Source organism: Mercenaria mercenaria, chromosome 18, assembly GCF_021730395.1.
Source record: "Mercenaria mercenaria strain notata chromosome 18, MADL_Memer_1, whole genome shotgun sequence".
Classification (NCBI taxonomy): Eukaryota; Metazoa; Mollusca; class Bivalvia; order Venerida; family Veneridae; genus Mercenaria; species Mercenaria mercenaria.
Window position 1 is genome coordinate 6,635,700 of NC_069378.1, and position 17,965 is coordinate 6,653,664.

A 17,965-nucleotide genomic window follows, 5' to 3' on the forward strand; every position below is an offset into this window, starting at 1 on the left:
CGTATCGTCACTACTGAAACCATGAAAAGAACAATACTAAAATATCTATAAAATTTGGTTTGCATATGTACAATTATTATCATGCATTTTAAGAACTTCTATAAAAAGGCTTCATGCTGAAAGTGCACTAATTTACTATACCCAAGTAACTATAATCATGCGTTTTTCCAACAGAAATTTTGAAATGCTTTCATACATAGTACAGAGGTTTATTGTCAAATTTTTAGAGAAAGAAAACATCAACAAAATTGTTTACTTTCCTAAATGAATTACGAAGGTAACATGCATCCATTTTCTAGTTTTCAGTCCTTATAGATCTCTTATCCTGCATACAATCAATTAAAACATAGTTGTTATAAGCGGTTTTATGACTGAGCAATTTCTTTTAGTAACGCATGTTGATCAAAACAGTATATCAAGAATTTCAAATCTTTCCTGGAAGTCTATTTCAGGCATTAAAATTGGGCTTGGCATTGTCTAGATGTCTGTTAAAATTTAAATATATTTGTTACCATGACAATAAACATACACATCCATATTAAGTTTAGTCTAATGGGGTTTTAAACAGTCTACAGGTTTCAGTAAGGAAGTTTCAGATAACAATCTTGAATTGTGCAAATAACAAGACCTGGGAGCTCTTATGATTTCTGGCAGCTGTCTTACCCTATCTTTAATCTATTTTGGATGACTTACTCTGTTCAGAAAATAAAGTAATTCTAAGAACTGCCATAAATAGGTCATAGTTTTCATCTGCTTTCTTACTGATTTCCCAAACTTGATAACCACTGTGACAGCTACAACTGATCTTGAAAAAGTGTAAAAAATGCCTGGGTTTTGTACATGACATTCCATCTCAATAAGTTAAACATTCATGCCAAATATAAACAAGATTCCTCAATGCCTCTCAAAGTTATGGGCTGGACAAAATTTGACATGACATTTGACCTCCAACTGTGACCTTGACATTTGAGATAGGAACCTGGGGTTTGTGCATGACACTCCGTCTCACCGACGTTAACATACATGCCATATATAAACAAGATTGCTCTATACATGTCAAAGTTATGGTCCAGACAAACAAATTCGGACGGATGAATGCAAACACGCACATACACTGAACAGCTATTTGTCCAACTATGTCTTCGCTTCCTCCTGCACGCTCAACAAAAACTCTTTTATTTATCTTGTTAACAAATCAAGTATTAAAGTCTCTATACTCTTGAGTTAAATCTACTTTACGACATTGCCATTGTTAGGTGTCAACTAATTTAATTGGTGCACTGACTAGATTATTATAGAACATTGCTGTAAGCTTTTTATACTCAAACATATAATAATGTACATTTAAAAGCACACAAATCGTAACAAAAGGACTTTGTCGGCCTATGCAAAGCTGGAACTTGTCCTATACTCATTCTTACAATAAACAAGTGAATGAAGTATTGCCATGCAATACAAAGTCCCCTACTGGAAGGCACCTAATTTTTTCTACTGCAGTATAACATGATGAACTGATATCTGTCAATGATGTATAAACAATTTTGTACTACATATACAATATGTTATAACATTATAACAACACACTTGGATTAAAATGTGCATATATAAAAACCCACAGTTGTTTTCATATTGAATTTTTTGGGCTGATTATAAAAATGTTATCATGTAAGTTATTTATAGTAACAACAAAGGGAAATTAATCTTTTTTAAAAAAAAAAAAAAAAAAAAAAAAAAAAAAAAAAAAAAAAAAAAAAAAAAATAATAATAATAATAATAACATAAGTCCACAAGAAACTCTTTACCAGGTAAAGATAGGTCAAAATACACCTAAAAATTGGATGTAACATGCATGCTGTACCACAGAAAAGTGGTCTCGATTTTTCTCTACCGCCAGTAATAAAAAAGTTACAATAAAATCTATTTATAGTAACAACACAGGGATGCAATTCTAAAAACAAGGGTGCCTCATGGTGTTGAACATTTGGTCCAAGTTACATCAAAATCCCTCCATGCATGAAGAAGAAATGTCCGTACAAAGTCATTCTTGAATTTGACCTTTGACCTCTAAATATGACCTTGACCTTAGAGCTAGGGACCTGGTTCTTGTGCATGACATGTTGTCTCATCCAGGGGAATATTTGTGCCAACTGATATCTAAATCCTGCTTTGCATGACAAAGTTATAGACCGGACAGGAAAAAAATCCTCTTGACCTTTGATCTCAGTGTGACCTTGACCTTTAAGCTAGGGTACTGGGTTTGCGCATGACACATCGTCTCATCATGGGAAACATTTGTGCCAAGTAATATTAAAATCCCTTCATGGATGGCAGAGTTATGGACGGGACAGGAAAAAAACTCTGTTGACCTTTGACATCCAATTGTGACCTTGACCTTTGAGCTAGGGTCCGGGATTTGCGTATGACACGTCGTCTCATCATGGGGAACACTTGTGCTAAGTGATATTAAAATCCCTTAATGAATGTCAGAGTTATGGACCGGACACGAAACAGACCCTGTTCATGCTATGTTAACATTTGACTGCTAAGTGTGACCTTGAGCTTTGAGCTAGGGGTCTGAAAGTTGTGCATGACACATCGTCTTATTATGAGGTACATTTGTGCCAAGTAATATTAAAATCCCTTCATAGATGGGAGAGTTATGGACCGGACAGGAAAAAAGCCTTGTTGACCTTTGACCTCCAATTGTGACCTTGACCTTTAAGTTAGGGGTCCAGGTTTTGCGCATGACACGTCGTCTCCTCATGGGGAACATTTGTGCCAAGTAATATTAAAATCTCTTCATGGATGGGAGAGTTATCGACCGGACAGGAAAAAAGCCCTGTTGACCTTTGACCTCCAATTGTGACCTTGACCTTTGAGCTAGGGGTCCGGGATTTGTGCATGACACATCATCTCATCATGGGGAACATTTGTGCCAAGTAATACTAAAGTTCCTTCAAAGATGGGAGAGTTGTGGACCGGACAGGAAAAAAGCCCTGTTGACCTTTGACCTCCTATTGTGACCTTGACCTTTGAGCTACGAGTCCGGGTTTTGCGCATGACACGTCGTCTCATCATGGGGAACATTTGTGCCAAGTAATATTAAAATCCCTTCATGGATGACAGAGTTATGGACCGGACACGAAATTGCGGACGGACGGAATGACGGAATGACGGAATGACAGAATGACGGAATGACGGAAAGACGGAATGACGGAATGACGGAAAAGAGCATTCCTATAGTCCCCAAAACTGGTTTTCAACCAGTAGGGGACTAATAATATGTAACGACCAGTAATAAGTGATAAAACAAACTATTCTTCTGCAAGAAGTTAAGCTCTTTAACTGGAAAGCAAATCAATTATCTTGAAAATATGATGCTCAGAATGACAGCTAGAAATACAATGCTCAAAATGACAGCCTGTTGCAAAACACTTTCTGTTATACAGTATTTATTTAGCACAACCTGGTTTGAGCAATATATTTACCTCTTTCCTGTTATAGGATTGTTATTGTATTTCTAAAATTTGATTTATCTCCCCAAACCCTCAATATTGAAATTTCATTTAAATGAACTCTAATAAAAACATACTTTTTGTCTGATTCCAGGAACTAAATTTCTAATTGCATCCATACAGTATAAAAGGTGTATCATAAGAGTTTTATACTGCCCGTCACTTTACTTATTAATTCATTACAGTTGTTTTGGGAACACTTAAAGAAAGGTAAAATGCTATAACACTGTCTCAAGTAACGCAGCAAGTTCCTTACTCTAGACAATTTTCTATAGATTTCTGAATACTTACGTATCTGCTTCCACCTCCTTAGCCTTGGTTGGGTCAGTAGGTCCAATAAGAGATCTCCATCCATCAACAGCCCCTTCTCTTGATAGCACCATGAAACATGTTGGACCACTGAAAAAGTCAAACACCTTCTGTATTTTTGTAAATGATTAGTATTTAGACAAAAATAGACAGAGTAAAACAATCAGACAACAAGGAAACAACAACAAGGAAATAAAGGACCACATTGGAACACTGCTTTTGAACCATTAGGGGCAAAATGCCACTGAGGTGTTTAAACCAATCAAACCTCGCTCTTAACCTCTACCATATTCCAAACTCCAACACTTGACCAAAGTGACTACTATGCTGCTGTAAATGTATATATGTTTTCTTTTGTGCCTAACAAAATCTGGGATTTTATCAATTCAAAATCTACTCCCAAGTGTGATCTGAAGACATAGTTCTCAATGAAATGTAAAACAGATAGCTATATATTTCTGTTAAATCATTTTTTCAATGGGGATTTTTGTTTGTTAATTTCATGGTTGTGTCAACCAAACAAAAAAAAGAAAAGTCCTGTTTATATTGTCTATTTTTAAACTTTTAAACCCATAAAATTAAACAAGACAAGATAAACATTTGGGCCAAAAACACACATTCTTATACCAACAAGTTATAACATATTATAGTATTTTTAAAGTACTGGTAATAAGTTAACACTTATCATGCTGGATAAAATTGATTCTGCCTTTGCAACCAGTGTAGATCATGAAAAGTCTGCACATCCATGCAGTCTGATCAAGATCTACACTGGTCGCCATTCAGTCAATATCTTTTTGGTAAGCATCCCTTAAAACAGTTAATGGTACTGTCAAAACTGAAAGGTGGACAAGTTCATTATAGAAATTTAGCAGGGTAAGGGTTAATCATTTTCATTACACTGACCTTGTCATATGTTCCACAAGCTCGTTATAGTATTCTTTGTCTTTATGGTCAGCATAGAATTCTTCTGCAATCTCCTTTGATAGTGTGGTTTCTTTTCTTGCTGCTATTCTAAATCCTGCTTCGTGAATCTTGGATATAATCTCATCTAAAATTCATCATCACTTTCCATTAAAATTTTCTATAATTTCATATTAATACAATATTCATAAAAACAACAGATTTAAAAAAAAAAAATCGTATCTTATGACAATATCATACTTTGAACCAGAGAAGTTATCACACTACAGTCCATCATCACATTCTGCTTTTGTTTCTTTTTTGTTGGGTTTCACATTGCATTGACACAATTAAAGGTCATGACAACATATTACGGCACCTTTCCAGCTTTGATGTAAGCCATCTGGATGGCTCCTCACATGAAGAATTTAACGCCCCAAGTGAGGCTTGAACCCACATAGGTGAGGGGTAAGTTATTCAAAGTCAGTGACCTTAACCACTCGGCCAAAGAGGACCCTTTATTGTATTTTGAAGAAAACAACAGAAAAACATAAAACACGTGTATCTCATTGAACTTTCTGCATTAATCTAACACTGCCATGTACAAAAACCTTACACATGATTTTTAAGAATTAGTTATAAGAAAGAAATTTTACAATTCAGTGTCAACCTATCAATATCTGAAACATCTCACCTTTGGTACCATATGCATCTGGTTTTATAACTGCTACAGTTTGTTCCATGGGGAAGAAGTATTCTATTTCTTTCTTTGCAGACTCCTCAGAATCTGAACCATGTAACATATTTATCTGTACACCCTCTTCTGAAAACTGTGCCCTCAAACTAAATAAAAACGAAACAATAAAATATATGATATTAAATACATTCTTCCATAGTACAGAGTGCTTTATTAGGCAAATGTACAATCAGGAATTTTTGCCGAGTTTTAAAAATAAAACAGCAGCTAATCACACCGATCTTTTTTTTTTCAGTAGTGAGTCAACATCATCCAACTTACATCAGTCCAATGGCTTCCTATATCAATGCTTTTATGAGCACATTAAGGCTAGATCCAACACTGGTAATGGTCAAAAGACTGCAAGATTTCATCCTTCGATGGTAATAACTACCTTCTAACAGCTCCCGACCCCCTCCTCGCATTGCTACTCAATCTCTTACCCTTCCCCATCCAACTATCATAAGCTCACAAAGAAAATTGTAACTACAACTCCCAAATTACAACTCTCACCTTTCTGGGGCCTGCTCCTTTGCTTCATCTACCTTGGTAGGTCCTAACATTTCCCTCCATCCTGTCACAGCCTCTTCTCTTGCCAAACCAAGGGCTAACAGTGTACCACTGCAAGTCAAGAGCATTACAAAGTATGTGTAAGAATTCTGGTAATATCACCTGCGTACAAGGCTTCAAGTTTGTTTATATAACGCAATGGCACAAGTACAGAGTTAGCTTTCCTCTAAGATATATTACTCAACAAACATCAAGGCTCTAGCTATTATGGATTCAGAGAAAAAGATTTTCAAAGTTCCTTATATATATGCTTATAAGTAAGTACATGTCACACACTGGGGCATGGCCATTTTTGACCTTAGGGCAATAATTTTGACAATTAGGGTAGTGTCAAACCCTTGTATCACATCCAAAATATCAATGCTCTAGAGAAGAAGTCTGAAACTAGAAAACGTATTTTTAACCAAAAATGCCCATATGATGTCCAATGAACCGGAACCATTTGAACAACTTTGAAAGCTACCCAGAGTGTTTCATCAAATTCCATTTAGTCATTTTGGGGATTAAAGCAACTGTGTTGATGGAAAATGAGTTATACTGCTTTAATGAACAATTTATATCAAGTCTTTTAAATCTAACTTGAAATCAGTATTTACAGGGAATTACACTGCTTCAATGGTTGGTACATTACTATAAGTCTTGTAAATCTGACTTGAAGGAATTGATCTACTTCAATGAACAAATATCAACAAAAAGTAACAACACTTACCTTGACATTCTTGTAGTAAGTTCTTCAAAGTACTCTTGACCCCTGTGTTCTTTATAGAAATCTTCTGCCTGTTCTTTTGTAAGATGAATCTCCTTTGACATGGCAACCTTGAAACCTGACTCACGAATCTTTGCCAAAATTGCATCTAGATGAAAGGGAAAAAAAGTTTAAATCACAATGACTTATTAACCCTTACCCTGCTAAATTCCTAAAATGGACTGGTCCATCATTCAATTTGGGCAATACCATTAATTAACTGAAGGGGTGTTCACGGAAAATTTATTGACTGAATAGCAAACAGTGCAGACCATGATTAGCCTGCACGGATGTGCAGGCTAATCTTGGTCTGCACTGGTCGCAAAGGCAAAACAACTCGCCACCAGCAGGCTTAAGGTTAAAACTTAAGCCATTAAAATTCTTTATTCTAACCTGGCTTCAACAGCTACTAGTCTTAAGTTAACTTTTCAGAAAGGACCAATTGTCTCTCATTTCATCATTTCTGACATGTTCTAAAGGTTATAAAATTCAGAGGACCAGTCTCAGAACAAAACAAAATTGGTTAATTTCAAAATTGTGCTTAGAAATTGACCAGTCAGATGCTTGAGGTTGAAACTGGTCTCCAAACTTAATGTTACTGCCTAGGACCCTAGACTCTGCTTATATCAAGATGGATATTATTATCATATGGATGGTTAAGCTAAACTTGGGCTTCAAACAACTACAGCAATGGTTTTTGTACTTCTTTTATATTCAATATAAGTAATTTGCCTTAATGTTTTACCACACAAAATACTTAGCCGCCAACTTATTGGAAATACCACACATTTCAGTTGTCATAGCAAAACACAATATCTGAGATTTAATACAACTCACATGGGATGATACTGCAAAATGTTTAGTTTTGTCAGCAGAAAATTGTGCAGGCTGATCATGATCTGCACTGGTCGCAACATGTCCAGCATGCTAAGGGTTAAAGGAGAATGTTTTCTTTCAGACTTGAAGTAAGAAAGAGTTATACCTTTATTATTTTTATAAGCATCTGGTCTGATAAGCGCAAGTGTTCTCTGTAATTTTGGCTTGCCTTCCACCTTTGGCGCAGCAAAGTCTGGGAAGAAAAATGCAAGTTCTCGTGCAGCTGTGTCTTGTGAGTCACTCCCGTGAACAGCATTCATGAATTTTCCTTGACCAAACTTGGCACGTAAGCTGGAAACAAATTAAAGCATAACTAAATAAGTTTTAGAAATTTTAGAAATTCACAATGGAAAATTGCACCATAAAAATGGATTTGTGATGATAAATCAAAAATATTTTGCTACCTAAAAAATTAGAAGAGCTCCTATTATAACACACTGAATTCTTTAGAAAGAATGATATCAATATCATACAAAAACAAGAGGGTCATGATGACCCTGAATGGCTCACCTGAGTAATATGAGCCACATGTTTCAAACGGAAAACTGATGCTAAAATATTAGAAAGTAGGTCAGCAGGTCACATTCATGGTCACTGAAAGACAGTTTTAAGATTGGTGTGCAAAACTGTCCATGTCATCCAAATTTCAAGGCTGTATCTTAAAAAACAAGAAAGTAGGTCAGTAGGTCAAGGTCACAGTCAAGTGATCCCTAATCACTTGGGTCATCAGGTAATTATAATTAAACAGTCTAGGAAATATGACCTGATAATTTTTTGAGTATTTTTTTCCTATATAACTCATAATCATAACAAGTGACCCCCAGAGCGGGGCCTTTTTTCACCCCAAGGGCATAATTTGAACAAACTTGTTAGAGATCCACCAGGCAATGTTAAATACCAAATATCAAATGCCTAGGCCTTGAACTTTCAGACAAGAAGATCTTTAATTTTTTTCCTATATAAGTCTATGTTAAACTAGGTACCCCCAGGGCAGGACCTCTTTTCACTCTAGGGACATAATTTGAACAATTTTGGTAGAGAAACACTAGGAAAGGCAACATACTTAATATCAAAAGCCTAGGCCTTGCAGTTTCAGGCAAGAAGATTTTTAAAGATTTTTTCCCTATATAAACATGAGACCACCCGGGGCAGGGCCTCTTTTCACCCTAGGGGCATAATTTGAACAATTTTGATAGAGGACCACAAGGCAATGCTACATACCAAATATCAAAGGCCTAGGTCATGTGGTTTTAGACAAGAAGATTTTTAAAGTTTTTTTACTATATAAGCCTATGTAAAACTTGTGACCCCCGGGGCAGGGCCTCTTTTCATCCCAGGGGCACAATTTGAACAATCTTGATAGAAGACCATTAGATGATGTCACATGCCAAATATCAGGGCTCTATGCCTTGTGGTTTTGGAAAGAAGATTTTTAAAGTTTTTCCTTTCGGTTGCCATGGCAACCAGAGTACTGCATGGTGTAATTCTGCCCAGTGGTTTTCAAGAAGATTTTTTTAGAAAATGTTGACGGACACACGACTGACGACAGGCGACGGACACTGAGTGGTCACAAAAGCTCACCATGAGCCTTTGGCTCAGATGAGCTAAAAAACATGAAAAAATGTATTACAGGGTATGTGGATTAAACATCAGATCATAAAACAGCTATACCTTTCAGGGGCTGCCTCCTTAGCTTCTTCAACTTCAGGTGGGCCAATCAGATCTCGGAACTCCTTGATAACATTTTCACCCGTCTTTCCTTTAGTAATAGCCAGCACTATAGATGGACTACTGGTCATAAAAGCAACCAGTTCTTCAAAGAATGGCTGTAAAGAGAAGTTGGTAAATTCTATTCAAAAGTAATGTTTATCAGATGTAGGGAATTTCTCACTGTCATTATACTTTCTTTTATTTCTACTACTGTGAAAAGTAGTTAGAACTGACAAGTGAATCTGCAGGTCTTATTGCAGTAAATATGGAATAAATGTGTTGGAAAGGCTAAGACATGATTTCAAATTGTTTACCTGAATCAGACAAGGGCCTGCTCTTGCTAACATCTAAAGATTAGATAATGTATACTGAACAAAACAGCTAACCGGCCATTTGATGTTTATCAATATCCATAAATCACCTGAAGCACATTCTTGAAATTTAGTGTACAATTAGAACATTATGTTAGAGATAATATTTCAAAATTTTAACACACTCTCGACAGTAAAATTTACTCATTTGATAACCTCAAACTATTTTGAACTGTCACAAAAATACACTAAAATGTCTACAATCAAGTTTAAAAAGGACAATAATACAAGATAATGCCATTGGAAAATAATTCATTTGATATAATATGATGTATTGCCATTTTCTAGTAAAAGATCAAATTTCACACATTCTTATATTAAATGGTATTCACTGATTTTCTAAAAAGACAGCTTTTATTTATATTTCTGTGACTTAAAAACTGGGGTGTGGTAGTAAAATGAATGCATTTCTATCTTTACATGATCGAAATGTTTGAAATTTTAATATGTTGTTAATAGCATGTTTCTCTAAATGTATTTTTAATTTCAAAAATGTACAATCAGCCATTATTAACCCTCACCATGCTGGACACGATTGGTTCTGCCTTTGCAACCAGTGTAGATCGTGATCAGCCTGCACATATGTGCAGTCTGATCATGATCTGCACTGTTCCCTATTCAGTCCTTTTAACAGTTAACGGTACTGTCTAAATTGGAACATGGACAAGTTCATTATAGACATTAGCAGGGTAAGAGATAAGATAACTGGCAAAAGAGCAAATGGAGATTTAGCTGATTTGTTTGGTACAAACTGTTTTATTTCTACTAATATTCGCTGTTGAGAATCAGTCAAAATTTAGGCTTCATTTAATCAGTACAAAGAATGACAAATGAAAGTCAGACTAAAGTCAGATGAAAATGCAGAATTATTTTTGAGTTTTCAGTAATAACATTATTGCAGTAATTTTGAAAACTAAACCTAGGAATTGTCTTATGTCACTATTTTGTCTAATTAGAAATCATTTTACATGTGTATTATAATTCACTTCAGAGAGGACCTTACAAGTATGCTTCAGACCGAATGTCCCTCACAGAGGCCAAGCTCAACCATTGAATAAATACGGAAGACCATGTTACAAGGATAATATAAAACACATTTAATAGAGATCAATTATGTGACTCATAATAAGAGTTTGTGAAACTTTTTTTTCTATTTTTAGCTCCAAGTGACAAAGCATAACCATGTCAACAAACCTGAGACAAGACCTTATAAGAATGCTGTAAATCAAGCTTGGTGAAGTTCCTTTTTGTGGTTCATGAGAAGAAGTTGTTTAAAGATTTCTGAATTTTAACTCTGGTGGTCCATGAAAGGAGTAAAATGGTACAATTTGAACATGGATACTACAGAACATATCTGGCAAAGATCTATCATGTGGTTCATAAGAACAAGTTGTGTTTAAAGGTATTTCTATTTTTATCTCTGATGACCCCTAAAAAAACTAAAAGGGGCAAAGTAGAATTGTTTAAACAAACTTGAGAGAATACTTTACAAGAATGCCACAGACCAAGTTTAGTACAATTTTGACAAGTAGTTTCAGAGAAGTTTATGTTAACTGTGGACGATGAATGTCAGTTCATCCGCCTATACCGCCATATGGTTCATAAAATGAAGTCTTTTGAAGGTATTTCTTTTTTTAGCTCCCCAACTAAAAGGTGTCAAGAAGAAGCATGTAACTGACAGTACTAGAGGCTGGGGTTTATGCTTGAAACAAACAACATTACCTCATCTTGAAGATGTGTGTATACATTCTTAACTTCATCCTCTGTAAGCTGCCTCTCCTCCTGTCTCAGTACCTCTATACCTCTGTTCTTCATCTGTAAAATACACATACCCTCATACAATATGTGTCAAAGCACTCTCACAGTTTAATACTAAACATTGTATCACAATGTAATTTCATTATGTACATACCCACTTTGCCACTGTATACAACAAAACATTGTGCCTAAATGTATACAAGTGTGTCCAAATACAGCGTCTTGAAGACTGATTTTATGACCAAACAATGCAGCTTTCTGTGTGTGTACACTGCACCAGAATATCTCTTGTAAGATAATGATGTGTCCATAAACAGTAAGAACATGTTCCCCAAAACAAAGAGCTATAAAAATAAATAGATTGGCATCTTGAAAGGCATATAGAGCAAATCTCGCCGTGACAAAAAAACGAGATCTCGTTAACCGGAAGTGGCGCTTTCTCCACGCACCATTTTGTATGCAAAAGCAATTATTCATCGGTAAAATAATTATCACCGTATGGCCACGCTTCTTTCGATGGCAAAAAAAACCTGTACTTTGTGTCTTAAGACCATTTCACATTAAACTAATTTTGTTTTAGAAACTAACATGTATTTTAAATGTAGTTTTAAAGGTATAAATTGTAACTCCATGCTCGCCGATGTTTGTTTTTAGTAAGATAATGCCGAATCACGCTCTGACACGAGCTCACGCGAGATTACAGCCAGTTGCCATTCTGTGTATTTTATACTTCTTTGCCCAAAACTATTCACAACAGGCATGTGTAACAATTGGCTAAGGTATGAGTCATATGACTGTAATGCATGCCAAACATTAATTACATATGACCCTTTTCATTTTAGAAAGTGGGAACAGCATGGCATTTTCAAACCTATAATCAGCTGTGTTTAAATGAATTAAAACATGCTTTTAAGCATAATCTGAAATACTTTCAGTTTCTATAAAATTTGCACATATACATAGACAACAATTTTATCACCTTACAGCTATGCTTAAGTTTACAAAAATGTATTTCTAGAAAAACTAATTTGAAAAAAAAATGTGGTTTGTAACAAAAAATGCACCTTTACAGATGATGCATTCCATTAAATTAAGGCATATAAAACAGCATACCTCAGTGAGAATCTCTTCTGCCTTGCCTGACTGAACAGCATCTGGTTTGATTATGACCACTGACACCTCCTTCACTGGCTCTGTAAACATGCGAGATAATTAACGTATAAGTCACATATGTGTAAACACAACAAATTTTACATAAAATTCACAACTATGTTAGATGTAGACTGGAAACAATTTGGCACAGCATTTATTTTATGATTTTATATTGACAGTCATGTTAACATTGATTTTAATGATACAAGCTGTCTATATACTGGAAAATCATTTAATATCTTGGAGACAAAATTTCGTGGTTTTGTTCAAAACTAATATTTTGCTGAGATTTGAATTTGTGGACTTTAAAATTCTGAAGAAAGAATTAACATGAATTTTGTTTGTTGTTACTTAATTTTTTGGATTGACATAACCAAGAAATAAAAGAACATTAATTATTCTCCACCCCCTCCCCCACCACTCCCACCAGCCCATCCAATGAATATTACTGATTTCATAGCACTTTCCAACATGTCAGACTTTAAGGTCCCAAGAACAAATTACCTTAAACAGACACAGTTGAAACTCTGTATCTCAAATTCCAAGGGATTGAGCGTTTAACTTCGAAAGTACCGAAATTCAACTAAAAGTAATATTTATGCATGTGATTTTGGGACAGGACTTGAAAATGATTTCGAGATAGCCAAAATTTTGTGAAAAGCGAGTATGAGACATTGAGTTTCAACTGTATTTGAAAGAACAGTGAATTTGTTTAGGTGATATAGGGATGAATATTTCCATTTCTTCTATTAGTAAATGACCTTAAAATTACGTTCAATGCTGGCAAAATTGTATGGCATCAAAACAAAGTATGGAATAAGATTTTGTTTTCTTTAATTAAATATACTACATCTAAGACTGCATAAAACGAGGAAATCCACTAAATATATACTCCAAATTTAAGAGGAGATCAAGTTATACTCCGGACAAAAGTGTGACGGAAGGACGGACGGACGGATGGATGGAAGGACAGACAAAGCGGCAACTGTATGCTCGCCCTTCGGGGAGCATAAAAGTCATTAGAGGAATTTAGTTATGTATATAAATTAAACAATTTTACAAACATGCTACAACATTAATTAAAAGCAACAGTGCACATCCTGTATTAATATGATACGCAAAAAATCACATATAAGCAGTTTACATCAGACATGCATAACTGGTGTCAATCAAAAATAGTTACATTGTATTTAATAAATTCAATAAATGACGGAATACAAGACAACAAAATATGAGTTACTATATATATATTCAACCAACTGTCTCTACTCACTTAGTCTAGAAATTTTAGAATTTGGACTATATGTACAATCGTGGCACCAATTTAATTTTAAATTCTTTAGATTCAAATCAGTGCAAGACAAATGGCTGAATATACGCGTTTTATATTTTCCTGTGTCAGCAAGATAATTCTATGTGTAATTAACTCAACAGAAATTGTAGAGCATATGTGTGCAGTGTGCAAATGACCAAAGCTCCTGAGTTTGAAAACAACTAGAACAAGAGCACCCCCTATGGGTGCCATCGCTAGTCTGCAAGTGCTGGTCTGTATGCAAGAAAAGTGTTACAGTTCAGAATTTCTAAGTACAAAAAGGGCCATAATTCTGACAAAATGCTGGTTAGAGTTATGGTTCTTGGCCTACATAGTCACCTAATGATAGTAAACAAGTATGTAAAGTTTCAAAGCTGTAGCACTTAAGTTTTTGAGAAAAGGGGGACCTAAACAAAAAATTTAAACAAGAAACTCAAATTTTCTAAGTACAAAAAGGGCCATAATTCTGACAAAATGCATATCAGAGTTTTGGTTGTTGGCCTACTAAGTCACCTATGATGACAAAGAAGTGTGCAAAGTTTCAAAGCTGTAGCTCGTATGGTTTTTGAGAAAAGGTGGACCTAAACAAAAAGTTTAACAAACGCCGACGCCGACAATTTAAGTAATGATAATACCTTGTAGATTATTTTCAAAAATCAGACGCGCTATAGATTAAAAGTTTTTTAAAGATACCATTTTGTCCCTTTATTCTGAGACGCTGATCTACAAAAGTCAAACTTGAACCTTCTGAGTGCAAACTACTGTGAAGATAAAGATATATTCTACGCACAGACTATTTAAGATAGCATTAGTTTTATTTATATGCATTTTCATGATGTATCTCCCTTTAAACTTAATTGAAAAAAAAAATCAGGGAATAGAATATAAATATTTATGGTAATAACTATTCTACCAGGGATCAGTGCTTAAATCACTGTACAACATTATAACCTGTTCCATCACTGTCTAGCTCATCCCCAAACTCAATAATTTCTCCCTGAAATTTGAATCTCAAAGCTGCAAAAAAGCAGATGAAAAACAGAAAATTAATATCGTCTTTGATGTAAGATAGAATTGTTTTCCTTATTTTCTTACAAAGTAAGAATTTATTATTTCTCAATCTTTCTTTCCATCCATTTCATTATTCAAGATTTTGTTCTCTAATCTAATTTCTTTTGATTCCTTTCAGCCATTCCATTGTGTTTCTAATTTTGTCGGAGCCATTTGTCTGGATTTCAGGTTTTGAAAACTTTCAACAAAAAAAATGGAAAGAGATTAGATTTTAAACTGGCACATATTTTGTTTGAAATTAAAGCTATTTTGAATTAAATTTAGGTGAAACAGTGTTCACTGAAAATAATATTCAGGAGGGTAAATTTAGAATTTTATCAAGGAAGAGTAATATTAACTATTGGAAAGTCTTATATGATTTGTCACATTTATAAATGAATCTATCGTAAACTGCCATCCTACAATGGTGAGTAAAAATTGAAATAATAAAAAACATTGTTAATGTTAATGGCATTATAAGCCTTGTGTTATACAAAGCTTTCTTTCAAAATAAACAACTACTGAATTTAAAACGAGATAATACCAAACAACATATATTTATAAAACACAAAAAAGTTAGTATTCAGGTAATGCAATATCAGCCATTTTGAAAACTTTGTTGTTGTTGTTGTTGTCTCAGTCATTACACAAGGGAGATAATATGAAATCTCACATATTACACTGTTCGTCAAACTCATTTTAATTCACTAGAAAAACTAGAGCTATCACTGAAAGATGCTGCATTGATACAAAGAGGGCAAAATTTTGTGTGAAGCTGACCTTTGACCTAGTAACTTAGATGGCATGCCCTGCACCTGTTCTTGTGAGCTAAAACAATCAATGCTAATTTTAAGAAAAACTTTCCAATGGTTTAGAAGGTATGTTTTTAACCTTTGATCTCAACGTGTGACCTAATTTTAAGATCTCATGATCTGAATCATGTATCTGTAAGTTTTGTTGTGGTGTACATTTTTGTGTAGGCATCTGAAATTCAATAGAAAGGCTTTGGGAAAATTGCCTCTGAAAAAGAATGACCGATGGACTGACTGCCGATGACCAACAGACAGACATCCATGCATTTGCCTACAATATGGCCCACATATATTTTGTATCCGGGAGTAAAATTAAAATGTTTGACTTCAAACTAGATGAAAACCATGTAAATCGTGAGATTTTACCTTCTTAGCTTGTCTTATGTTATCATATTATTTTGCCTACCAGCAAAGTTTCACCATATTAGTTAACACATTCAACCATATCTACTGTTATACCTTGACCTGGTGGATATGCTTTAGCTTTACAAAGAATAATCATAAATTAAACCTGATGGACAATGTAAAAAGATATTAAAAGCGTATTTTTATCCAGACAATTTGTAAATTTTAATACCACGCTCTTGCTCTATCCCCTATTGTAAAATATTCAATTTTTTTTTTCCCTCAGAAATTATACTTAAAATTGCATATTTTTCCTTCATAATTTCAATGGCAAAGAGATTCTAGATTGGATCTGCCTATTTTTTTTATTATTTTTTTTTCAAAAAAGATGTTCCACACAGAAAAATATATTTTTCCTTTAAAATTTCATCTATGTCTTCAGTATGTAATTAAAATGACACCACTTTTCTTTATAAACGTCTATGTCATTTTGAAGTTAATCAAAAATTGTGCTTTTTGAAAGTGGCCTATTATGAACTTATTTCCATATGCATTTATGCTATATATATATATATATATATGTATCTGTGTAAATGGCAAAAATATGCCTAGAAATGAGCAAAGCAGCTGAGATTCTTTCGAAATGATGAACAAATTGTCTACAAGGGCCTACATTTCCTTTTTTGATGTAGCACCGACACAAATTTAAATCATATGGTAATTTTCCAGCTTTCAATGATGAAGGAAGACCCAAGTGCACCTCCAGGCCTCATTTCATCATAGGCAAGCACCTTGGTAGAACCTTCGACCTTCTGTATGCCAGCTGGATGGCTTCCTTACATGAAAATGTTCCACAAACCAAGCAACGTTCCGAGCCCACAACATTTAAGGGCAATGTTTCAAAATCAGCGGCCTTAAATACTGAGCTACAGTGGGCGACGCAAGGTTCTACATTTTTTGTTACTTGATGCTGGTCTTCAGTTGGTCTTTTTATTAGTACTCCATGTTGGGTATACATTTTGTATGAAATTCTGTGTAAATGAAGATAATAACTTTGGATTTTATATAAACAAGTAACTGTCTAGCAACTATAAGATGTTTAACATAGGAAAAGACAGAGCATATATCTACTATCTGTTCTAGTTCTTGCTGGGCAATTTCATTCAAACACTCCTGGGTAGAGTAGGCTGTCACACAGATATCAACACTCCCACTTTTGAAGAAACTGACCAATCACAGGCTAGACACTGGCAATTAGTAAAACTGCTTTTGCCCAGCTCATTCTGCATACTCAGCTTGGAACCAGTCAACCCTGCCTTGGAACAGGTTGTAATGTTCAGCTCTTCAGTGATGGAGGTATGTTAAGTTACAGCCTATCCTACACTAGAGTTTCCATCTGAAAGTGACCATAATGGACTGTTAGCAGAAGTCCCCATATAAAATCCTATTCAAAAGAAAAGTGAAGAGTGCCTATGTCAAAGTGACATTTCTAGTCATTCAGGCATAGTGAAAATTTTCACAGACACTTGGGGTGCAGACAAGCCAAATGAGCAACTCTGGACCCTATTAAACATTTTGCCCAACTTTCTTTATCTTTACACTATTTCTAGGAAAATAGCTCATAGCAATTTTTCACTTCAGTCTGTATTGGACAATATTTGAATAATGTTGAAATATACAGACAAACCAATATTTAACACAAGCTAAAAAATTCTTCAAATGTATCAGCTTCTGACTTGCCAAGTGTCTGTAAAAATACTGACAGAAGAAATATTCACTGCTGCTTGGTAGATCTGTTTCT

General features: G+C 34.7%; 1 protein-coding gene across 24 annotated transcripts in view; it reads right to left on the minus strand.

Moving 5' to 3' along the window:
* The window catches only part of LOC123539431 (thioredoxin domain-containing protein 6-like), a 70,073-nt gene that overhangs the window by 31,711 nt on the left and 20,397 nt on the right, over positions 1-17,965 (minus strand). For 22 of the 24 annotated variants that reach the window (XM_053529465.1, XM_053529467.1, XM_053529464.1 and 19 more), the window contains 10 exons: positions 14,909-14,974; positions 12,607-12,686; positions 11,458-11,550; positions 9,326-9,480; positions 7,761-7,945; positions 6,743-6,887; positions 5,977-6,084; positions 5,422-5,570; positions 4,731-4,875; positions 3,807-3,914 (listed from right to left, as the gene is read on the minus strand). In XM_053529465.1, the coding sequence (XP_053385440.1) occupies positions 3,807-3,914; positions 4,731-4,875; positions 5,422-5,570; positions 5,977-6,084; positions 6,743-6,887; positions 7,761-7,945; positions 9,326-9,480; positions 11,458-11,550; positions 12,607-12,686; positions 14,909-14,974 (1,234 nt within the window). Of the gene's footprint in view, positions 1-3,806; positions 3,915-4,730; positions 4,876-5,421; positions 5,571-5,976; positions 6,085-6,742; positions 6,888-7,760; positions 7,946-9,325; positions 9,481-11,457; positions 11,551-12,606; positions 12,687-14,908; positions 14,975-16,278; positions 16,303-17,965 lie in introns of all 24 variants that reach the window. The other 2 variants (XM_053529470.1, XM_053529474.1) reach the window with 2 other exon arrangements.